This window comes from Molossus molossus, unplaced genomic scaffold (genome assembly GCF_014108415.1).
Source record: "Molossus molossus isolate mMolMol1 unplaced genomic scaffold, mMolMol1.p scaffold_m16_p_12, whole genome shotgun sequence".
NCBI classification, from domain to species: Eukaryota; Metazoa; Chordata; class Mammalia; order Chiroptera; family Molossidae; genus Molossus; species Molossus molossus.
In genome coordinates this window covers 38,183,954-38,208,498 of record NW_023425347.1, presented here as the reverse complement: position 1 = coordinate 38,208,498, position 24,545 = coordinate 38,183,954, and the positions used below count along the sequence as shown (strand labels likewise).

The 24,545-nt window shown below is 42.4% G+C and overlaps 1 protein-coding gene and 1 pseudogene across 1 annotated transcript in view; one reads left to right on the top strand and one right to left on the bottom strand.

Annotated features, from left to right (window-relative positions):
- DNAI3 (dynein axonemal intermediate chain 3) overlaps nucleotides 1–24,237 on the top strand; it is a 68,739-nt gene extending 44,502 nt beyond the window's left edge. The window contains exons 14-22 of the mRNA XM_036256776.1: nucleotides 821–908; nucleotides 4,331–4,336; nucleotides 5,922–6,046; nucleotides 9,481–9,544; nucleotides 13,009–13,139; nucleotides 15,146–15,350; nucleotides 16,652–16,743; nucleotides 17,821–17,943; nucleotides 24,094–24,237. Coding sequence (XP_036112669.1) covers nucleotides 821–908; nucleotides 4,331–4,336; nucleotides 5,922–6,046; nucleotides 9,481–9,544; nucleotides 13,009–13,139; nucleotides 15,146–15,350; nucleotides 16,652–16,743; nucleotides 17,821–17,943; nucleotides 24,094–24,237 — 978 coding nt within the window. The remainder of the gene's footprint in view (nucleotides 1–820; nucleotides 909–4,330; nucleotides 4,337–5,921; nucleotides 6,047–9,480; nucleotides 9,545–13,008; nucleotides 13,140–15,145; nucleotides 15,351–16,651; nucleotides 16,744–17,820; nucleotides 17,944–24,093) is intronic.
- LOC118626852 lies at nucleotides 18,379–18,863 on the bottom strand (annotated as a pseudogene).
- Nucleotides 24,238–24,545: the final 308 nt, after the last annotated feature.

Genomic DNA, 24,545 nt, shown 5'->3' with positions numbered 1-24,545 from the left:
TTGTGTCTGGAAGCATAAATGGACCGTTGATGTTGATGGCTCTCTTTCTTTGGAATGTCTAAGTCTAATTCCACTCTTAAAATTGTTTAAAATTTTATTTGTAAGTATCAGTAAAATTACATTATTTTGTATTTGTTTCCAATAAAAGAGCGAGCATGAAGGGGTGAGAATTTTCCTGAAGTAACTGGGATTAGAAATTATAAACAGAGGATTAGAAATCTTTCTGGACTAGGAACTACTAAACTTGAACTAGTTTGAAAAGAAAGAAGCAAACAAAAACTCACCTGAGAATAATTGTGTAGCATGGGGACAGACACCCTGACGGAGGACAGCGGGCAGAGAGCCATGAGGGGGAAGGTAAAGTGTGACCATTTTCCATTATGGTGCAGACCCCAGGCCACTCCTTGAACTCAGGGGCATGTGTGTCCCTCCAAGGGGACTCGGCAGCGCCAGGTAGATGAAATGTCCCTGCACATATTTCTGGAGCTTTGTTGAACTGCAAGATTTAGGAAACAGGAGAATGAGCCATTGTTTTATATTAAAGCCAATAAGGACGTGTTATGAAATAGAATACAAAACATTTTCAGAAATTACAAGACACATAAGACTTTGGGATTTGGAAATGAGCCCTCAGATGAGTTCCCTTGAGTAGCATGGTTTTAGAAACTGGTTGAGGTGCTGTCCATGGGGAAAAGCAACGAGAAATCTTAGGGAGAAGGGAGAAAGACAGGGAGGTGGAAAACAACTATCTGGGGGCAGAAGGGAAAAGAATAATGTAAGAATATATGAAAATAATCTTTCTTTTATGTTCTCCCAAAAGCTAAAACTATCTAGAGGTGATACAAGTTTAGACCACTGCTCAACCAGGATAAGCCTGAATGAAGACTATGTCCTTTTCAGAACACAAGGTAACTGCCTTTGTTTATTAAAAAAGCACTTGATAGTTTGAGTGTTAGTGGCTAACCTCTGAGTGTACCCACCTTCGAGCAACGGATATGCAATTGCATAAATATGATGCAAACCGTTTCTAAACATTGATATTAGGTGTAAAAATACCATCTCTTTTTTTCTACCATCTCTCAGGGATTAATGTCCTCTGTGGTCTAATGTCCAATTTTTTTCAAAAAGACTATAATTTTATGTGGTTTGCCTGTTTCCGGTGAGAGAGCATAAGTCCAGCGCTAATTGCTTCATTTTAGCCACAGCAGAAGTTTCTCTCACATGTGTTTTTAAAAATTCATTATGAGATAAGACTTTTTTTTTTTTAAACAAATGTATGTGAACTTGAATGTCCCGAAACTGGTGTAATTTCTGTTGATCCTTCATTTCTTTACCAGTATGAGACTCCTAGTTTAGGTCTTTCTGAAGACTGCCTAAATATGGTACCCTTTCTGAAGGCAGATGCCTTTTTCTCCCCTTTAAGGACATTGTTCTTCCTTTTAGTGTAGGCACTGCTAGCACCATGGAATAGATGCATAATGCTAAATGTGATCAGAAGGGTTCTACAGAAATATTGTAATCCTTTAGTTTTATGAAGAATAATGTTTATACTGTTATATGCATCTGTATTTATTCAAAACATTAATCGAAGTTCTGCCAAGTGCCAGGCTCTGAGGATATAGCTGTGAAAAAGACAAGTCCCTCCTTCCACGGCGTTTACATTCTGGTGGGATAAACATTAAAATACGTAACAAGTGCGTGTCTGCCTCCGTTAAGGAAGTGCCTACTTAAAATGAAGAACCTTGAAGCATGCCCCCGACGTCATCAAACAGGAATATTCTTCATCAAATGAATTTCTCTTTCCAGACAAGGTCACTTTTTGGGTTTCTCGGAGAAAAGCATATTTGGCTCAATCCGTTCATGAAGGGAATGGACACACATTTCCAGATTCTCAGCTGAGACTCTAGTTGGCCATGTCCCCTTATGAGTGTCCAGAAATCCACATTACAGACAATTCCACAGGTCCTGGACAGGAGTAAATGTCACTCGGTAGTGCCATGGATCTTGCTAACACATGCCTCTTATCTCTAAAGGCATTCACCATGACCACGTCTTTTCTACCTTTTCAGCCAGTTTTCGGGACTTATTTGAGATCTAACTATGGTATTTTGGGTCTCCTTCAGACACACTGACAGCTGTTCACCTACTCTGGCCTGACTTGGACCTGTTGACTCAAAAACACTCATATGCTCTTGGCCACATTTTGCTTATTGACCCTACAGTATGAGTGGTTCTCCCTGTGAATCATAGGGTCTTCTCCAGACCTCACTTGCTCAGCGGCAGTGTCTGGTGCTCGGCTGCCATCTAGTGGCCACAGGCACTCACCTAGTGCCCTTCTAAGCAGTAGCCGCTCTAAATTCTATATTTACTCCAGTGAAGAAACCTTTCCTGAAAATGATTTTGGAATTCTTCTTTGGGGATAACCTTCAGAGCCTGTGCTATATTCTTATAAGCAATGTGGCAATGGTTTGGGTTTAAACCCCAAAGCCACCATATATGGTTTTGACCAAGTCAAATTACTTTACCATCTTATGACTTACTTTTTTTTTTTAACCTGTTCGAAAAGAGAAAGGAGAAAATAGGAGGAGAGGGTGGGGTGGGTAAATAGATACGTGCCTCATAGAGTACTAAGAAAATAAAATGAGTTGATAGATGTAAAACTCTAAGAACAGTACATCATCAACTCACAATAAATGTTAGCCACCGGGTGTGAGATCTTGGCTAGGTTACTTAACTGCTCAGCGCCTGAGCTGACTCATTCCTGACAGAAGATTAATGTTTAACCACCTTGAGCTATTGTGAGGATTGAAAGCAATGGTTCGTGAGCACACAGTTCAGTGCCTGGCGTGTGGTAAGCCTTCAGTAACAGTTCGCTGCTATTGTTACTGCTCTGCTCAGTGATGGAAAATCCATAACCTAAAAGGACGACGTTGAATTGAATAAATATCCAAGTTATTTTGGTCAGGTCTGAATAAACACCGTCGATGATAACGTTTTTCTTTGGCCACCTCCTCTTTGACGCTACCACCTTAAAACTGTCTATCGACTGAGCCCCCTTTCTTGTCTTCTGTGATTTTTCTGATACTTCGGTCTCTCTCCTCTGTCTTCTTCCCTGGTCCCGTTTACCCTGCTGCCCTCATCACTGAACACACCTCCAATGCTAACTTCAGCTGTCTGCTTTTCTTTCATTACACTCTCCGTTTGGTGATGTGCTCTACTCTTTTACTGCTGCCGAGAATCCTCCACCTCCTTTCTCTCCTTCTCCTGGGTTTGAACCCAACTTTCCCCCCAAAGTCAGTCTGTTCAGAACAGAATTTTGCATCACCCAGGACTCTCTCTTCAGGCCCCCATGTCCAGTCTCTCGCTCAGGACCATTGTCATTCACAGCGCATCTCACGTATGCCTCTTCCTCTGCATTCCTCGCCGTGACCCTGGATCGGGCTCTTGTGTTCCCTGGTTAGATCAGAGGGCTCCACGATTCTTCATCTTGCACTCCCTCAGGAAACCGTTTTGAGCACAACTCCCAGTGAACGTGTTATTATTTACAAATGATATACATGTTCTACTCGACTAACAGACGCATGTTTTCTTCCAATTTGTATGCCAGCTTTATTAGGTTTGGTCTTTAACCCCATTGCAGCTAGTTTTACTTGAAACATGGCTTACATTTTTTTTTCTTTAGATATTTTATTTATAATTTTTTTTTCAATTGCAGTTTATATTCCTTATTCTTTTGTATTAGTTTCAGGTGTACAGCAAGGGGCCAGATGATCGTATACTTTACAAAGTGTGCTCCCTGACATTTCCAATACCCAACTGGCACCATACATAGTTGTTATAATATTATTGATTATATTTTCTATGCTGTACTTTGCATGTTTATGACTATTTTGCAACTAACAATCTGTATTTAATTCCTTCACGTTTTTCACCCAGTCCCCTCACCTGCTTCCCCCTGGCAACCATCAGTCTGTTCTCTGTGTCTATGAGTCTGTTTCTGTTTTGTTTGTTCATTTATATTGTTCTTTAGATTCCACATATAAGTGAGACCCTACTAATATATTTATATATATTATTTTTAAAAAGAAAAACGGACATTGAAATAAGAGTGAAGAATTTGAAATAAATATTTTAATGACTTTAATTTTATAAATTAAATGGATACAAAGTGCCTTTTTGCTCTTGCTAAATGTATTATGAACATCTTTTAATAAGAACAATGTGTTTGAATGTGCCTAGTTATTTCTGAAACGTTGACTGACACATTAAAGATCTGGATCCATGTTTGGCTTAACTTGGATACTTGTTTTTAGTGTCTTATCTAATGGAGAAAGGGGCCCCTCAAAACATATAGATCCCAAACAATGGAAGTGTTGGTTGACTGTACCTGCTAAGTCATGATCATTATTTTTTACTTTTGTCCAGAATTATGCTGAAGATTTTTCGAAATGCAATATATACTTTTAGTACAGCTGAAATTTTCTTCTCCTATTTTAGTTTTCATTTGTATGTTTGTTGGTTGGTTTTATGTTTTGTTTGTTTGTTTTCCCATGGGTGATATAACCCAGGGAGTATATTGAGATGTGGTGAGGAGGGTTTTGTGAGCATATTTTCTCTACCATCTTTCCCTAAAACTTAGTATCACATTTCTTAAAAACTAGTAAGTCACCTGGGAAAGTATCCAAAAAACACCTTTAAGAGAATAGGAAAGTAGGATATAGCATTAACAAACCCAATTTTTAAAAAGCTGTTAATATACATACACAGAAAAGTAACTAGAAGAAAATATACCAATATTTTAATAGTGGTTATCTCTGGTAGATATGATAATGGGTACGTTTTGTAATTTTCCTCATGCTTTTCTCTCTTTTCCAAAGTTTCAATAAGTAACATATTGATTTCAGATCATAAAAAGTTTTTTGTTTTAAAACAAAGTGACATCAGATACTTTTAAAAAGAAAGACATTTCAGATGACATTTGGATTTCTGCTTACAGATTAGCTGTGCTTTTACTGTTTGCTATGTATTTTTTTTAAATATTTTAATTGATTTTTAGAGAGAGAGGAAGGGAGAGAGAGAGAGAGAGAAACATCGATGAGAGAGACACATCCATCAGCTGCCTCCTGCAGGCCCCCTACTGGAGTATCAAGCCTGCAACCTGGGCATAAGCCCTGACCGGGAATCAAACCAACAAGTGAACCGTGGTCCAAAGGACAACACTCAATCACTGAGCCACACTGGCTGGGTGCCATGTATTGTTATAGCTATAATATAATACAATCATTGATATTCATAAATAATAAACCTATGCTAATCAGAAAACAAATAATGTTATATATGCTGTGCTTATGACAGACAAGTAATACATTTGAGATGGATTTATTTTTTAGAATTTAAAGAATATTTTACTCTTATAAAGTTAATCTTGAATGGTTTGAAAAATTTCCATATGATGCCAACTGAATAAAAATGACATGAGTTTCTCATTAGAAAATCTTATCAAGACTATCAAGGGTGATATAACCCAGGGGATATATTTAGTGTGCAATGTTTACTGTAAATAATTTCAAAATGATGTAAATATATAGAAGTGGTTTTCAAGCTGTGTACCATGAAACCTTGTAGAACTCCCAGCAAAGATGACAGAGGAAAGGTCCCATTTCCACCCAGGTAATACTTTAAAGAGCAAAGCAGCTCCTATCAGTTTTACATGCAGGGGGTCCTGCATAAGCTTTGGTTTGAGAAAAAGCATCCTACTGCTAAATTAGAAGTCTATAAATGTGCAGATTTCCACCTACCCCACTGAGGAGGAAATGAGCAGATGTGTATGACAATGGACAGAAAATGTAAACTAATTATATTTTTAAAGATAATTCACTATAAACATGTGCATCTTCTATCCATACTCCTCTGCAAGACAGTGTTATCTCAGAACAAAGTCATAAACGCCGAAGGAATGAACCCATACCATAACCTGGAGAGCGGGCTGGCCAATATCCTCAAGCCAATAGAAGACTTCTCTACAAAGTTCTTTGTGGGAACAGAGGTGAGTCAGAATGATCTGTTTTTAAAATAAACATTTTTAATTATGTTGAAATATTTGATGAATAACCCCTATTGTACATGTTTGTTTTATGAAAGCTTATAACATTTATACCTCTTTTATATTTTAAAATGCTTATTTGCACTTAAAATTTTTAACCTCAGTGCCCCATAAATTCATATTTAAAATGTTCCTGAATAAATATGGAAAAAAATCTATAAAATTAAGCATGACCCTTTTTACTAGTAATGTGTTTATCAACCTGCAAATTTTATTAAACACCTATACCATATGAAAGAAACTATGCTAAATGTTAGAGATTTACTAAGAAAATATATTGTTTTGTTAGGCCAGCACCATTTACTAGGAAAGATAGTTTACAACTTCACTCATTTCAAAAGATAAATAATAGCTGGATATAATAACAATAATGGCTGCCATTTTTTAGAATCTACTATAGTAAGCAAAACAGGTTCACATTTATTGGATATTTTCCATATAGCAGGTCTGTGCCAAGCATTTTACAAATTATATCTCATTTAACCTTAATAATCTTGTAAGGGTGATAATTATTACTCCCATTTTACAGATGAAGAAATGAGGCTCAGAACTTGATCTTAGAGTCATACAGAAGCAGAGATGCCTGTTCATTCATGACTCTATTCACCTGAAGTAAAGGGTGTTTCCTCCTAGGCCACAGCACTGTGGGAAGACACCATAGCTCAGTCTCACCAAATGCAGTTTGCATTCACACTTGAGTATTACAAGGGGATTAGTCAGTTCCTCCAGCTCTCAAGAATGTACTGCCTGCCAGGCGCTGTGCTGGGCCCGGGATCAGAAATGAATCAACAGCACAGTTCCTGTCCTCAGGGTGCTCGGTGCCTGGTTGAAGACCAGACACCCTGACAGGATGCCGACACAGGTCCAGAGGCCACAGGGCCCGGAAGGTAGAGGTTGGGGAAGGGGATCCGTGAGCAGGCTGGACATTGGAGGTTGAGGAGACACCCAAAAGATCAGGGTGAGAGTACAGCTTGCAGCAGAAGGAACTGCCTGAACAGTATTTGAAGCTATGAGAGTCTGGGGTTTGTCTGGCGATGGTAAAATAATTTGGCGTAAGACAGAAATCTATGCCTAGTCTAGGTTGCGGGTCCAACCAAAAGGCCTTTTTCTGCCATGTTAGGTAATTTGAATTTCATGTGGTAAATATATACCAAATAGATATATGTTTTATAACTTGGGCTTCACACCAGAGTTTTTAGATTTTTAATTCTGAAAAGACTATGTAACCAAGTTTACCATCTTAACCATTTTTAAGTGTACAAATCAGTGGCATTAGATGCATTTATATCACTGATCATTTCCTCCTGCCCCAGCCCATGGAAACCACCATTCTGTTTTCTGTCTCTATGAATGTGACTATTCTAGGTACCTTGTGTAAGTGAAGTCATGTCATTTTTGTCCCTGCGCACACCAACATTTTAAAGCAAGGGAATGATTGCTTTAAAAAGATAAATAACTGCAAGATCTTAAAGCAGAACTTAAAAGATAAAACCCTTTGTTTAAACTCGTCAGTGATGACTCAGTGAAATGTGAATTAAGTTCGAACACTGAACACGGTGGCCTGTAAGATTCTGCATAATTTGGCTCCTTCCTGTCACTCCGTATCTATCTGCACCAGTGTCCCTCCCTCACTTCAGCTGATTTTTGTCTCATTCCTATACACAGGACTTTCCTGCCCATCTAGCCCTTGCCCTGCTTGGAATTATCTTCAGTCATCATTCAACAGATATTCTTGAGCATGTTATGCCCAAAGCGCTGTTCTTGGCCCAGGGAATAGAGCAGCGAATAAAGTAGACAAAATTCCCTGCCCTCCTGGGGCTGACATTCCAGTGGAATGATCTTCAACCCTTGACAGGGCTAATCCCTCTGCTCTGGGATCTGGGCTGGGTGGTGCAGGGCTGAAGCAGGAAGGAGGGTGTCCTGGAGGCAGAGAGGTCAGATTCGGGGGGATTTCGGGGGGGGGCAACCCTGAAACAAAGAGGGCCTGACCAAGGGTGCCAAGAATGTCAACCCAGAGGTTAAGGGAAGTAGAATTGTCAGAACTAGATAACTGGATGGAGAAGGACGTGAAGGTTTCCGACTACATGGCTGATGAGATAATGGGCACTCAACACAAATTTATTAACCTGGTTCAAACTATTCCTGTTTGAGTTGGTTTCATATCAGTGCTCCATGTACCAGCTGTGAGACCCAGGAGACACTAATAACTCTCCTACAGGGCTTTGGTGAGGGCTGGGGTTGCATACATTAAGCTCCCAACAATTCCGGCAAGCACCGGGTGCTCAGTGAGTGGTAACTATGAGGGATGTGCCACAGGCAACAGGCTGGACGTGTCCACTAGACATGTATAGTCTGCCTGTGCCCTTGGACTGTGACTGTGAATGGGGAAGGCGCTTGTCCTCTGACTCTGAATTTCCAGCACCAAACACAGTCCTTTGTTAAATGAATTAACTTGGATGAATAAAGCACAGATGAGCAAATGAGCGGGTTCTGGCCCCAATAAGCGTATCCCCCACTTTGCATAAATCAAATGTTTTCCCATCTCCCCTCCCTCGCCTACACATCCCAATCCATCTTCTCCTCCAAGTCCTCTCACCTTCTAGTTTTATACAAACTTCGCTGTGTTGCTCTCTTATCCAGGGGGGCGAAACTCAAATTAGGAGACTGCATTTGGGTGACCTTGAGTAAGTCATTAAACCTCTCCGAGTCTCCGTTTTTGCATCTGAAAGACTAAATTTTTTTCTCTAAACCTCTCCCACATTCGTTGTTTCCCCTCCTGTGTGTCTGTTTCTTTCTACCTCTTCTCTACGCCAGGTCCCTCTGCCTTCCCCTCTCCTGAAAATGGGCCTAAGTGGAGCTGAAATATATATTAGTTACCATGTCATTTGAATGGAACTTTATGTTTCCTGTTCTCAACTTTAAATGGTAATGAGTACCATATTATGAACTCATATTCCCTCTTTCTCTTTGTCCCACAAATATTTATTTGTACTGCTGTGCAACATGCTGAGAATAAGCCACCGAGTAAGTTGGATGAGATCCCGCTCCTCCGGGGGCTTTCAGTCCATCAGGACCATTTCCTGTTAACAACGAACACCCTGGAAACCCAGCACTTGGAATTGGTGTACATAGATTACCCCCATCATGGCCTGTGTTTTCCAGACCACTGTGTATAGACACACAGTCATAAAACACACTTTTCCTTCTTGTTTGAGATAAAATCATGTTGAGCTTTTTCCTACCATCGTACAAAATGATCCCTTGGCTAAATTGACCTGCAGCTTTGTATTTGTTACAATCCATCTTAGCACATGAATATGAGGGGGGTTGCCTCTTAAGCAGCCATTGTACTCATCAGGGACCTTTCATATTTTTAGGAAGGCGAAGTGTTATACGCAGATTGGAAAATGGAAAGAGACTCTGAAACTGGCCGATTGATGAGTAAGTTTTGATGAGTGTTCTATTGTCAGTAGGTTGTTCCTGTTTTTAATAAAGTACCTGGTGTTCCTGGCCTGGCTAGTGGAAGGGAGGGCACCTGAGATTCTGACACTGCACTTGTGACTTAGAGTGAGGGCCTCGGACGGACAGGCAGCCCCACTGTCAACCGGGAGCTTGTTGGAAATACAGAAGCCTGGGTCCCACCCCAGGCCTACTGAATCGGAATATGGATCTTACTAAAATTTGCCAGGTGATTTGTTTTCACTCCAATACTTGAGGAGCACAGTTCAAAAATAACCATACTGCTTCGATCATTCAACAACCTGGTAGCTCATCTATGTGGAAAATCTGAGTTGATGTGAAATTATAAGCTAAGTGTATGATGATCTTGAAGACCTCAGGACAGTATGGAAGAAGTACCTGTAGGACCCTCCTTGGGGGTTGGGGACTTGGGGCAGCTGAGCAGAGGGTGTGAGGGTCACACCCAGGTGTGAGCAGGAATCAGTCAAGATTCAGGCTCCTCAACAAGCAAAGCTCCCTGTCAAAGCTCAGAGCCTTGGGCTTTCTTACCATGGCAGATACTTAACTTTAACGCTTTGGGGTTTTCATGGCATAAAAATATATTTGAACCACATTTCAAAGCATGGAATAACCACAAGCAAAGGAAGAGGCAGCTCCTGGGACGTCCCCAAGGGAAACTGGTCAATCTTTTGGACAAAAGGACACGTGAGTGACTGACAGGGTCAGAGGTCAGAGCCACGGCCTGCAGGGAACAGCTCTGGGAGTCAGGTCTCCTGAGGCACTCAGGTCTCTGCCTCAGACTTCACTCCTTTCACTTCTACCACTCGGTCCCCAGACTGGAGCCTGCCTCCGCCTGGGAAGGCTTCTTTGTCAGCATTGCCTCCAGGTAGCCATTTTAATCTGGAAACAAAAGCTTTCCTGCTTTTCTAACAAGGTGTCCCCTAACCAGAACCCCAAATCTGTGTTATCGAGAGGGGTAGGGCGCTGAGAGAGAATTAGATGTGACCCAAGGGAGGGTCAAGTTCATGCAGAACTGAGACTGATTTATTCCCAATTCTGTGATTTGAAGTTGAATTCAAAATTGTGCATTGGATAAAATGAATTACAACCAACTGCTTTTATGTTTATTCATGTTTCTATGCAGTCACTGATTTATTAATGTTCTGTGCACATTCTGCATGCCAGGGGCCGTGTGACATGGCAGCCGTCTCCACCCCAACCCTGGGACGAGCTTGATGCCATGACTCGGTTACACACAGGTGGACACTGTCTCCTTCTGGTCTCAGAGATTTTCTGGGGGTCTTACCTCCTCCTGCAGCTTCCTAAGCTGCTTTTGAGGAGGCCCGTAGCAAACAGGTTTAGTTATTTTATTAATGAATTTTACCCCATTTATAGAATAACCAATGACAATAAACTTAAAAACCAAGACCTTTATGTTTGAACTTCCCTGATGTTTGTTCTTTCTTACTTACTTTCATTTATTCACCAAATCACTGTTGAGAACCTACTGTGTGCTGCGCACTAATGATGTAAAGATAAACAAGCTATTATTCCCCCTCTCCCCCGGAGGAGTCCCACGATCTATTGGAAAAATCAAACACATAAACAAATGATGATTGATTCTCTTGGGCTCCTAAGAAAAGGCCCCGCTGAAGAGAAATCCAGTGGAACTGGGTCCTGAAGGGTGCAGTGCAGTTCTCCCGATGGAGAAAGACATTTCGAGTAGAAAGAATAACAAGTGAAAAACATGGAAGCCTTTGGGACCAGGGGACGGTGAGGAAACAGGGACATCTCATGGCCAAACCACAGCAACAGAAAGGTCAGCAGCAGCAGGAAAGGTGCCAGGAAGCACATCTACATGCAGACGGCCAACAGACTTGAGAACCCTACTAAGAGCCTTGGGCTTTATCCTAGAGCCACTGTATAATCAGAAAATCACTCGGTTAGGGCACAGGAGCTGGATTAATTTGTTGGTGCGATTTGCAATGGCCATCCCTGGGGCCTGTGGGTATTGGCACCAAAGAGTGGGAAACATCCAGCTCTGAGGACCGGCCTGGGGGGGAAGGAAACCCAAACAATGGCCCAGTGAACAGACCAGAGAAGCAGAAGGCCCCCGGGCCTGAGGCAGATACTACGGGGAAGTCTTGGTCTTCAAGTCCAAACCTGCTCTTCCTCTAGTCTTCCCAGTTTCCATAAATAGAAACTCTGTGGAGCCAACTGCTTTTACCAGAAACCTGGCTGCTATTCTCAGCACTTCGCCCCTCCCCTCCAAGCCGTCTCCAAGCCCTGTCAATTCTAGCTTGCAAATGTGTCTTGATTATCTACTCTCTTCTATTGCATCTTCATCTGCTCTCACCAGAACTACCACGACAGCCTCCTCTGGTGTTCCCTCTTTGCTTTCACCACCCACCAATCCATTCTCCCCACAGAAGCCAGAAAACCTGGAAACGTCAACCAGGTTGTGTTCTAGGCCTGAAGCATTCATTAAACACATTACACTTCGAATATAACCCATAAGCCTTTCCTATAAGGCCCTGCATGGTCCGGAAACTCCTGGTTCCCTTTGTTCTACAGGTCTCACACCGGGATCACCAGACTCAATCTAATTGTCCTCCTCACATTTATGAGGACGGGAAACACTTCTTTCCCGGGATGTTGTATATTGCTCCCTCTGTCTGCGAGGATCCATCACACCATGGTCGTCCCTGGTCAATAGCTGTCAGACCTAAATGACTCATCTTCAGAGAACTTTCTGAGCATTCAGTCTAATTTATGCATGTCCCTTGTTATTTTTTCTTGTAATATATATATATATATATAAATCCATTCATTTATTTTTATTACAGTTGTTTCTCCTTTTCCCCCCATTGACACCTTCCCCCCGTTTGCATTCCCCCCCCCCCTTCACAGTATTGTTGTCTATGTCCATTGGTTATTCATGGATGCATATGCGTTCTTTGGTTTATCTCTTCCTGCCCTATTATCTTGCAATACTTTCTTGCAATGCTTTTTTCTTCATAACATTTCTCACATTTTTTATTCTGTACTTTGGGATTTGTCTAGGGAATACATATCTGTCTTTCCCACTAGACTGTGAGCTCCATGAGGGCAGGATCATGTTTGTTCATTAACCATTGTTTATGCAGCCATCTATAGTACCTGGTACATAAAGGCAATGCACAAATATTTATGGAATGAATGAATGAATGAATGAATGAATGAATGAAATATTACTCTGAAAAGTCACCTTCATGGGCAGTTCCTTGGACATTTTATAAAAAGAGGAGGAGCTATTCCTTGATTTATTCACCCCAACTGACCTCTGGTTCTTTACTCTTAGAGCTCAGTAATCAAGAGCTGCCTGTCCATTGGAAGTCATTTCATTCTCTATTAAAGAAATGTATACAGTGTTATCAAAGATGAAATGGCCTTTTCTACTCCAACAGCAAAGAAGCCAGTGAGCCTCAACAGTGTCCATGATGGTGTCGTCCACACTGTTCAGAGGTCACCTTTTTACAAGGACATTATCCTCACCATTGGGGGATGGAACGTGGCCATCTGGAAGGAAGGTGTCATGGTAAGCTGCTTGTGTAACACAGAGGGATGGGTGTGTGGTCCTTTGTTATTGAGAAAGACAATAGGAACAATGACTGTTCTGACATAACAGTGCCTGTGGGACACTTTTTAGAGAAATTGAAACAGATGGCCTGGCTCCAGCTTGTAGGCAGAACTGCTAAAAGCCCTTTGAAGCCCACCCACTTGCTTTTTTTCCTGAGGGAAGGAAATATTTACAAGACACATGTTCTCTGAAAGCTAACAGTCTTTATATATATATATATATAAATAAAGACTTGATTTGCATTTTTCCTCCCCTTAAAATACAAGAAGGGATGTTAATTACTATATGAAGTCCAAGGAGAAATACTAGGTCTGTAATATTTGCTTCTGCACAAGCAATATGTCAGCAGGTTCAGAAAGTGGGAGTAAAAAAGTTAAAGGGTGTGTCACCAAGTAGACCGGAGGTGTGCGTGGGTCAAAGTGAGATGGTGACAAGAAGATCTGGTGGTCGGGATTAGGAGAGGGCCTGGATCCAGACCAATAGAAGCTAAACTGCCAAACACTAGAAAGATTGAGAAACACCAGTGAAATAAGGGTGTGGAGATATCACTATGATATGTCCCTTTGGTGAGCAATTTAAGATGATTAAAATCTGAATTATATCTATTTCATGGCTATAACATATATATTATTTGAATAAATAATATGTGTAATATATATATATATAATTTATAAATATTATTTTCTTTGACCCTAACACTTTCACTTCTGGGGCTATAGCACAAATCTCCAAAAAAGAAAATTACATGACTATATGTACAAGTTTTTTATTGTTAAGATTAGAAACTATTTAAGTGCTTATCCACAAAAGGACTTCTACTTTATACCAATGTACTCTGTATGTTCTTTTTTTTTTTTTTTTTTTTACAATGAGCAAGGGTTAGTTTTGTAATTGAAGAAAAAGAAAAAGGAAATTTAGACAAGATTTTCCAAAGACTGTGCAGGGGCAGGAACCTGGTTATCCAGAGAAACTGAAGGATCTGGGCAAAGTGGTCAAAAACACGTTTGGCGTGGCACCTCTAGAGTCCATGAGTCTGAGACATTCATGGATCGGAGGGTATGAGACAGTCCCACTGTTTTGTTTAGTTCTCGCAGATGTAAATAGATAAATGAGTATATCTGGTTGCCGGGTGGAGCATGACAGTGGGAAGAAAGCACATTCTGATCGTCTATCTCTATGACAACCTCCCAAAGAAGGCACCTTGCCCCATGGGAGAGGAAAGGCTAGACAATCTGATGATGCTCTGCTGGTCTAACATCTCTTCCCAATAATATGTATGTCATTGGATGCCGCTCACAAATTTGATTTTTTATTTGCTTTTCTTGGCTCCCAGAGCTGTTTCCATGGGGAAGGGACACCAACAGCAAAGTAAAGGTACAAGCAAAATTTCATAATCTTTGCATTTGGATTATTAGAACCATCAATGGCTTGATTGGAAGGTTTGATTTTTTTTCTAAAAAGAAACTAAAATAATAAGAAAAAGATGTTATAAAACTATACAGGAAAGAAAAGAATAGGCATTATATAAAAACCCTACAAGTAAAAGAATAAGACTTCTGAGTAGGCATAATTTTGCTGTTCTGTGATCATAGCCATCTGAGTTGTATTTAAAATCATTATGGCCTTGGCCAGTTTGCCTCAGAGGTTAGAGCATCAGCCCATAGACCAAAGGGTTGTGGGTTTGATTCCCGGTCAAGGGTATGTACCTGGGTTACAGGTTCAATTCCTGGCCCTGTGGGAGGCAACCAATTGATGTCTCTCTCTCACATCAATGTTTCTCTCCCTCCCTCCCTCCCTTCCTTCCATTCTATCTGTAAATCAATGGAAAAATATCTTTGGGTGAGGATTAACAAAAATTTAAAAAATAGAATTGTTAAAAAAATAAAATAAAATAAAATCATTGTGAATACCCCTTGAGTAATAATACAAGTTTCTAATTTATCTTGTTTAAAATTTGCTTAAAGACTGGACCCCTCCTTCAGTCATCCTGTGCTCCGAAAAGGTTCACCTCGGGGCACTGGTCTCTGACAAGGCCCGGCGTCTTCTACATTGGCCGAGAGGACGGCTGTGTCGACATCTGGGACCTTCTAGAGAAAACCCATGAACCAGCCCAGTCACAAAACATCTGCATAACTATGATCACCTGCATCAGACCCTGGAACTTTTCTGGTATGTTCATTCTGAGCAAACATGCTAAGTCACTTTGCCTTTTTTTTCATAACTCAGGAAAATGCTGGCGTTCATCTAGGAACGCCCGTGTCGTTTCTTGGGTTCTTGTTGTTTCTTTCCCTCTCCCTTCCTTCTCTCCTCTGCTACCTGCCCCTTCTGCCCCTTCTCTTTTGCACTATCTTGGATACACCCTGAGCTTCTCTCACTAATTTCTTCACCAACAGTTATTTCTGAGGCACATTCAGAATGCCAAGCAGAGGGTGATTATGAACTAAACCACCAAAAGCATCCTTCTCATCTTCTAATAATGTATTTCATTTGTCCTAATTTCTCTGTTTCGACCAAGTACTACTTTCTATGTAAATCCAATATATTTGCCTCTTTTAAAAGAAGTTTTCCTCTGTTTCCAAAGATGTGCAGGCATATGATTGTCTCTCTATACATTCTCTCTCACAAACATGACCTTGAGAAATTCAGCCTTCAGAATCTCTAGTGTCACAGGTTTGCTACTGCTTAGCTATATGTCACTAAAGTATGTTTTCCTACTCTTGCTACAAAACAATGCTTTTATATACCTACTGGGACTACAAGTCTAGGATTTAGCATTTTGAACCAGATTTTCTGAAAGTGAGAAGAAGAAGGAAAAAAACAAACACAGGATGAGACAGAAAATTAAATCTCCAACATATTTGCACTTCATATCTATTTTTTTTTTTTGTACGTGTCCCTAGTGGGAACTGAACCCGGGACTCTCTGGTCCGCAGGCTGACGCTCCAACCGCTGAGCAAACCAGCCAGGGCTTCACATCTATTTTAAATGCTCAAAGGGAACCATGTGGTGCTAGTCTCGCTCCTGGTTCTGGCTGTGGGTAAAATTCATCTATATAGCGGTATCCTCTAGCCCTTACTGTGTCTTTGGTGAATATTGGCTTCACAATTTTTCTCTGGAAATCTTTTCATGTGTTTTCCCTGCTTTCTAACCCAGTCTGCCCAGCGGGCCCCACCATAGAGACAGCCAACCTCAGTGAGGGGCCACACTCTACACAGACACCAAGGAAAGAAGATTGGAGGTGGGCAGGGTGGCTGACGAAGGCTCAGGGTCTCAGCTTTCATTTCATCAACTGGAAAAGATGACTGACATGTTACTACGGTCCTCAGGCACGAATGTCTGATGAAGATGCCAAGATCATTGTAACCCTTGCAGGTCCTTTGGGAGACCACAAAACAAACCCCGTTTCATGTTTAACCTCTAAGACGGCGTTCTGGCTGCTGAGTTGTTTTCTCATTTTTCTAATCTTTCAGCTAAGCAGCAATTCATAGCCATAGCTGATTATTACGGAACACTGCATATATTAGAGATTCCTTGGACATTAAGTCACCCTTCCTCCAATGAGGTCAGTAACTTTTGGCTTTGAGGATTTATGTGACTGAATATTCCTGTGGCGTGTTTTTAAACTGTGTTCAGAAATGACAGCATTTTTACTTTATAAGAGAACAAACGAATCATAGAGTCAAAAATAAGGGGTATATTTGTTTTATGAGTTATATAGTTTGAAGCTGGGGGAGGGGATAAAAAACATGCAATGAGAGGGAGGCCAAGTAAATAAAACCCCAATTCAGAGAATTACTTTGGGGATTCATAATCATAGATGTTATTTTGGAATTATAATGAAGCATGGAAGCCTTATTTCAGTGATACCCTTCCCAGAGGGTACATTTGACATTTCTGTGCATCTTTCCATTGCCCACCACCTCATCCTCCCCCAGTGGGTACTGCCAGCAACATGTCCAGAGTGGTAATACTCTGCCCCACCAAACCCACCACTCAGGAGTTGCAGGCAATATTAAAAAGGAGGTTATAAAAAGATCCGTAAATAGAAATACAAAAGTACACATACACCCAGCATTAAATATATAGCTTGCAATCTGTTGCCAGTCCCAACAACATCAGCATAGTTACTATCAGGCAAAGAGATTTCCCTCCCCTTGTCGCTTTGCCCCAGGTCTCTGCCTGCTCTCCTGTTTCCATTCCTGTGCCCTGCTCCAAGTCCTCCAGGAGACCAGGACTCACTCTGCTCCCAGCCCCTCGAGGGTCTACATTGATACCCTCGTCTGGGTTTTCCAAGTTCTGTTGATGATACGAAACTCCCTTCAGTGTTAGAAGTAAGAAGGAAGGAAAGGGGGAAAAAGCAATCCCTGAATTTTCCTTCTACAAAATTGTAAAAAAGTTTTGTAGCTCTCTCCTTCCAACATCACTCCCTTCCTGAAATGCTGAAATCCGCGGGGTCCTAAAACTTAGCACAGTGGCCCCCAAGTTGAGCTAGCTTCTCTGGTTATGGGCCTATGGGCAGTATCCAAAAGTAGGTAATATATCTGGTGAATTACAAGTAGCAGGGATTCTTCCAGAGCCTTGTAAAGAACGCGGGGGCGTCCATGTGGGCTCCTCTCTTGTGGGCCTGTGTTTCTAACAGGTATCAAGTATAAGCTACTACTTTGAAAGAGAAGTCAAACACCTGGAATACGTGGAACAGCGCAAGAAAATCCGTGAGCAAGAAAAGAAAGAAATGGAGCAGGAGACGGAGAAGAAAAAAGTTGTAAGTTCAATTTCAGAAATGAAAGTTGATTTCCTCTAAGCCCAGTGGGAATATGTGTGTTTGGCTTATTCCACAGCTAAAATAGGAAAATTATGCCTTTTCACATTCTTCTCTCATTCTCATGAGAGTCAAGAGGGCATTTTTCTGATTTCCTAGCTGACCATGAGTAAGCAACTATCAGTGGACTCCGAGTAAGATTCTACCACATTGGGGTTTTTGAAATTTTCTATAACAGCAAAATCTTTTATATACAATGGTATCTAAATACCATTTACACACACAGTGATTCAAAATCTGAAGGCTTTCATTTTATAGAATTTTTTTTTTAGGACACCAAGTTTTCTTTAATTATTTTTTGGGGGGAAGGAACATCATACTTCTGCCCAGTTAAGAGAAACGTTTTTTATCAGTACAGAGGTCTTCTTTTTACACTTATCATGCCATGAATTCATAGGGGATGGGTTCCAGCAGCTCCGCTCCTTTCCATTGGTTCTCACAAAATGTGCTTCTCTGGGTGGAGCAGGCTGACGCTTCAGCTGAACCCAGGTCCCTTTCTCTTTGGCTTCCTTCTTTTTCTGATCATTTTCCTTCACACGTTTCAGGAAGCTATCTCGGCTCTTAGAGTGGTCAATATGCTCAATATGCACATTAATTCTCTTGGCAAGAATCTTGCCCTTGACTTGTTTGTTCACAACAATGCCCACTGCATGCTGGGTGACATTGTAGACTCTTCCAGTTTTGCCATGGGAACATTTGTGGGGCATTCCTTTTCGAACAGTGCCCATTCCCTTTATGTCCACAATATCACCTTTCTTATAGATTCGCATGTATGTAGCCAAAGGAACAACTCCATGTTTTCTAAAAGGCCGAGAGAACATATAGTGGGTGCCTCTCCTCTCTCCCTTTGTGTTCGTCATTTTGGCGAATTACTGGAAGATGGAGGTTCCGGCTGAAAAGAAGAAGCAATTTTATAGAATTTTAACATCTGGTAAATAATGCATTAAAACAGGTAGTGCAGCCCTGGCCGGTTTGGCTCAGCGGTTAGAGCGTCGGCCTGCGGTCCGGAGAGACCCGGGTTCGTTCCCGCTAAGGGCATGTACCTCGGTTGCAGTTTGTCCCTGGCCCTGGTTGGTCGTGCGGGTGGCGGCCACTCGATGTGTCCCTTTCACGTCGATGTTTCTCTCTCTCTCTCTCTCCCTCCCACTCTATCTGTGCAAAAAAATGGGAAAAAAAAATGTCCTCGGGTGAGGATAACAAAAAACAAAAAACAGGTAGTGCAAAAAGAGTGAAATATGGTCCGGCCCTTGTGGCTCAGTGGATTGAGTGTCATCCCATAGACTGAGAGGTCCTGGTTTGATTCCCCATCAGGGCACATGCTCGGGTTTCGGGCTCCATCCCAGTAGGGGGCGTGCAGAAGGCAGCTGGTCAATGTCTCTCTTTCACATCGATGTTTCTCTCTCTCTCCTTTCCCCTCTCTCTAAAAAATCTATATAAACATATTTTTTAAAATTGTTTTAAAGAGTAGAATATGGAATCAAGACACATAAGCTCAAATCCTAACTCTGCCACTTACCAACGAGGAGGTGGAACGAGGCTCCTGTCTTTGCCCAGCCTCAGTGCTCTCGCCTCTGAAAGGGGAGCACCAATAACTACGGGTTAAGATGACTATAAGGCGTTCAGATACGTAACCTGACAAATAGCACACTTTCACTAAATGGGAACTAGTCCATAAACAGACGGACGGATGGATAGATGTGAATTTTACTATAAAACACGGATGAGGTGAAATTTAAGATAGAGGAGAACTCGTTTCATTTCAGTACCCACTCATCTTAAATTCGGCCACAGAGGAACTTGAAGCTCTGAATACGACACTCCCCACCCTCGTCTTTTTCAGCATCTCTATTTCATAAGAATTCTGTCACTCTGTTGGTCTTCCCTGGCCCATGGGGATGAGGGGCCTGTAACTGTTCTGCAAACTCAGCCTTTCTCCTTGTCACTTGAGGTCATCTCAGTCCTTATTTCTACTTCTTTCTCGCTCGCTCTCTTCCTCGTCCTTTTGTCACCAGCATTGCCATCCTGACCCCACCTGCAGTTTCCTTCCAGCCAAATATGTAGCATCTCCAACATGATTTCTCATGTCAGATCCTGGGTCTCAAAAGCTTGAGCAGATGGAAATAGTTGAATGTACTGCAATAGCAAGTAGATCAACATGGTGATTTCCAACCCTTTCATCTCGCGGCACACATGAACTAATTACAAAAATTCTGTGGCACACCAAAAAAAAATCTATTTTTTGCCCATCTGACCAAAAAAAAAAAAAAAGGTATGATTTCGATTCATTCACACCAAACAGCTATTGTTGTGTTGGCTTGTTGTCATTTTTTTAATTTGACAGTCTAAGGGGAAAAAGATCAGTGCTCCTGACTAAATAGGCAGGCATTGCATGTTTTATTTATTTATTTATTTATTTTCTTTATCGATTTTAGAGAGAGAGGAAGAGAGAAGGAGAGAGAGATAGAAACATCAATGAGAGAGAACATTGATTGGCCACTCCTGCATGCTCCCCCACTAGGGATTTGGACCCACGACCTGGACCTGTGCCCCAACTAGGAATCGAACTGGCGACCTCTTGGTGCATGGGTCAATGCTCAACCAGTGAGCCACACAGGCCGGGCAGCACTGCAAGTTTTAAAAATTCCTGTGGAACACTGATTGAGAATTACTGGATTAACATGATCACTTACTGATAGATATTAATTCATGTAATAAAAGCAGAGGGCCTCATTTCACAAACCACTTAGTGGTGACAAGGAATAAAAGAATACCAATGAACTAACTTCTCATTATTTTCCTCAGCTTAAAAAAAAATGGCCGTGGTTTGTTTTTTCTACGCACTCACACATATTGGTTGGAATCTTGTTGTGGGAGCTCACCTGCCACCCTTCCCCTACGCCAGCCATTGTCTCCGACCGTGTGAGTGTTTAAATACAAGAGCGATAGTTCCTGATTATCCACATCAGTGGAAGCAAGTAGAACTGTGGACAATACAAAAATTTGCCCTTGAAATACTTCTTAAACACCTATTATAATAATCATAGTATTATGCACTGAAATTTCCAAAACATTTCCAACTCCTTCTTGTGACTTCATATCCATTTGACATCGTGCCCTCTTTTAAGTAGAGCTACTGCTTCTCAGAATTTTCTCTGGAACTAGACTGTGGCTAAGTGAATGAATGTTAAAGGGCTCCTCTGTTACGTTTAGAACGTGAAAAGGTCACCAAGGGTAAACAACTAACCTTAATCAGAAATATCTTTTCATAAGCAACTGCTGATAAAAGGCAAAAAGCAACCTCAGAGGACTGCAGTGAGGATTAAATGAGTTTAAATGTTTACAGCACTTGGCTGGTAACTGGCATATGGACAGTGCTAGTGAATGTTTTTGTGTTTGTGTTTTTTTAATCCTCACCCGAGGACATTTTTCCATTTTTTGTTCAGAGAGCGGGAGGGAGAGAGGAGAGAGAGAAAGAAACATCGACGTGAAAGGGACACATCGAGTGGCTGCCACCCACACGACCCAACCAGGGCCGGGGACAAACTGCAACCGAGGTACATGCCCTTAGTGGGAACTGAACCCAGGTCTCTCTGGACCGCAGGCCAACGCTCTAACCGCTGAGCCAAACCAGCCAGGGCGCTAGTGAATGTTTGACATTAGTATGATTGCAGAGGGTGGAAGAACATCACATCTGTCCAGCGAGGCTGGTCTTTATGAGCGCCCCTCCAGGTGCACTTCAACCCATGGATCCGAGGGAAATCATACACACTTCTCCTTATAAACATTGAATCTAGATACAGCTGGTTTCTTGAAAAACAATAGTGATGATAGCTCAAACAGCATATGAAATAGCAATTCTCCTCACTGGAACTGCAGCTGCAGACCCAGAGCTGGATCCGTAAGCTACGCCATCTCTGTGAGGCTTAGAGAGAATTCTGCAACCTGTAGTCAAGTACCCACGTTCCAGACTACAGAAAAGAAGCAAGAGTTATGGGAAGAGGGCTGAAAGAGGGCATGGTTTTTGGAGAGAGGTGTCAGAGGGCTGTGGAGTCCCCACTTCCCACCTGGGCAACACCGGACTCCCTTAGAGATTTTGCTGGCCAGGACACACGATGGCCTCTGACACCTGGCACGAGGCCTGCCGAGCCACAGAAATCCAAAGGCCAGGAATGACCAAGTGACCAGAGCAGGATATCCGGGGAGAGTCTGGGGAACCCAGAGCCCAGGGCCTGGACTGTTGAGGCTGGAAAGTCCACAGGCAACAGATTGATTCAAACTGCTCTGTCAGAGGCTGGAGGGAGGGCCCGTGGGCAATGAACTTCCACTGGTGGTGGAGCGAGGGTGCTGAGTTTCCCCGAGGCTGGGTGGACCCTTGGAAAGTACCTGGGCCCAGAAGTGCCAAAAGGACATTCTTACCAGGACAAGGCAACCTCCGCAGAAAGAGACTGAAGGGGCCGTGTCCACTTTGATATTGGACTGGCCTGGATCTTCAAATACCTGAAAATGACACTGTTCCTAATACCTAAGAGCGATGGGAAATGCTGCAGGGTCTGTCACACGTTGCAGAGGACCGGGGTTAGAAGAACAACATTTTTCCACTCTCACCCTATCAAGTCCTGCTCTTTTGTGAACTGGTTACTGGAGTTAACATGTTCTAGTGCTTCCTGGGTGTCAGGCACTATTCTGAGGACATGTTTAATAATCCATTGATCCACATAGTGCTATGAAGTAGCTACAACAATGATTAGACACAAGAAATCTGAGAAAGCAGCTATATTAAGAAAAGAGAAAAAAGGCAAATATATGGCATGTCGGCCATGTAGCAAATAATCTAGCAAAGGGAAGGGAGCATCAATCATGTAAATAATTAAAAGAGGAAAATATCTCTTAAAAATGATTCTCTGAAGATATCAGAATGAAAGCTCAGAGTATTGGTCCCTTGATGGGACCTCAGAGACAGGGCTTTGTGACACAGGAGCAGAAAGCAGAGGACAAGAGGCCGAGCCCATGACCAGAGACACAGAGGCAGCACAAGGGTGAGATGCTGAGATGCAATGTCCGTAAGTTTATCTGAAAAAAGACACAATGAGAAAACAGTTCTTTTTTTTTATCCTCACCTGAGGACATTTTTTTTTTTTTTTTTGCATTTTTCTTGAGATAGAACTGGAGGGAGAGAGGGAGGAAGAGAGAGAGAGAAACATCGATGTGAGAGAGACACATCAAGTGGTCGCCACCCACACGACCCCAACCAGGGCCGGGAACAAACCTGCAACCGAGGTACGTGCCCCTAGCGGGAACCGAGCCCGGGGCTCTCTGGTCCCTGGCCAACTCTCCATCCGCTGAGCCAAACCAGCCTGAGTGAGAAAACAGTTCTTAAAAACCGCCCTGGCCGGTTTGGCTCAGCTGTTAGAGCATCGGGCCTGCGGTCCAGAAAGATCCGGGTTCGGTTCCCACTAAGGGCGCGTACCTCGGTTGCAGTTTGTCCGCGGCCCTGGTTGGTCATGTGGGTGGCAACCACTCAATGTGTCCCTTTCACGTCGATGTTTCTCTCTCTCTTTTCCTCTCTCTCCCTCCCACTCTATCTGAACAAAGATGGAAAAACTGTCGTAGGGTGAGGATAAAAAAAACCAAAAAACATGCCGGCCCGAGCCAACATGACACTAAATTAAAAGACCACAATAGCTAAACCAGAGCACCACTAATACAAACATGGACAGATCAAAGACCCAAACAGCTGTTCAGCAAGTGCATTGGGAACATTAGCTCCTTGTCATTACCTTGTTGTTACCTCCTCTTCTGTCCTCCTCCCTCAGTCCTGGCAGGAGCTGGCAGGCCAGCCTGCGTCCCCCGCTGCCCCGGAGCCCACAAACAAGCCAGCGGCAGCCCGGGTCTGCCCCTCCCCCAGGAGACACCTTGAATCTGCACACACTCCCCCCCAGAGCCAGCAGCTCCTCGGTGGCTGTGCCACAGACTCCGCCCCTCCCGCAAACCCTCCGGAGGGAGCCAGGCCCACTCTTCTAAAGCAGCCCCTTCTCTTCCTCGGTGTTTCTAGTTGTCAGTGTTTATAGGGAAGACTTGCTTTCTCCCGCCTAGAGAAAGTATCAGAAGGGAAAAGAACAACTGGATGCCGAGCTGAAGATGGACTACGAGAGTTACCTGGACCTGGAAAAGACTGTCCTCATCAACCTGGGCATGATCAGAGTGTCGGACACGCGGTCGTTCATGGAGGTAGTGTAGACCTACCTGCAGGTGACTGGGGCTCGGTGGGACTGTCTTTTCTTCCCACTCATTGTTTTCATGTAAGGTGAACTATCAAACTAAACACTAAATAGGTTTTTAAATAAATAGGCATTTATTTCATTGCTATTAAAACTTTTGAATTAAACGATTAGTAAGATGTTTTGATTTTTAGATTGAATATGAATTGAACTTTGTGCCAAACATGAAAGTTATGAATAATGGAACTTTCATTTTCCTGTAGAAATACACAGCCTCAGCCCTGGCCTGTTTGGCTCAGAGGTTGGAGCGTTGGCCCGAGGACCGAA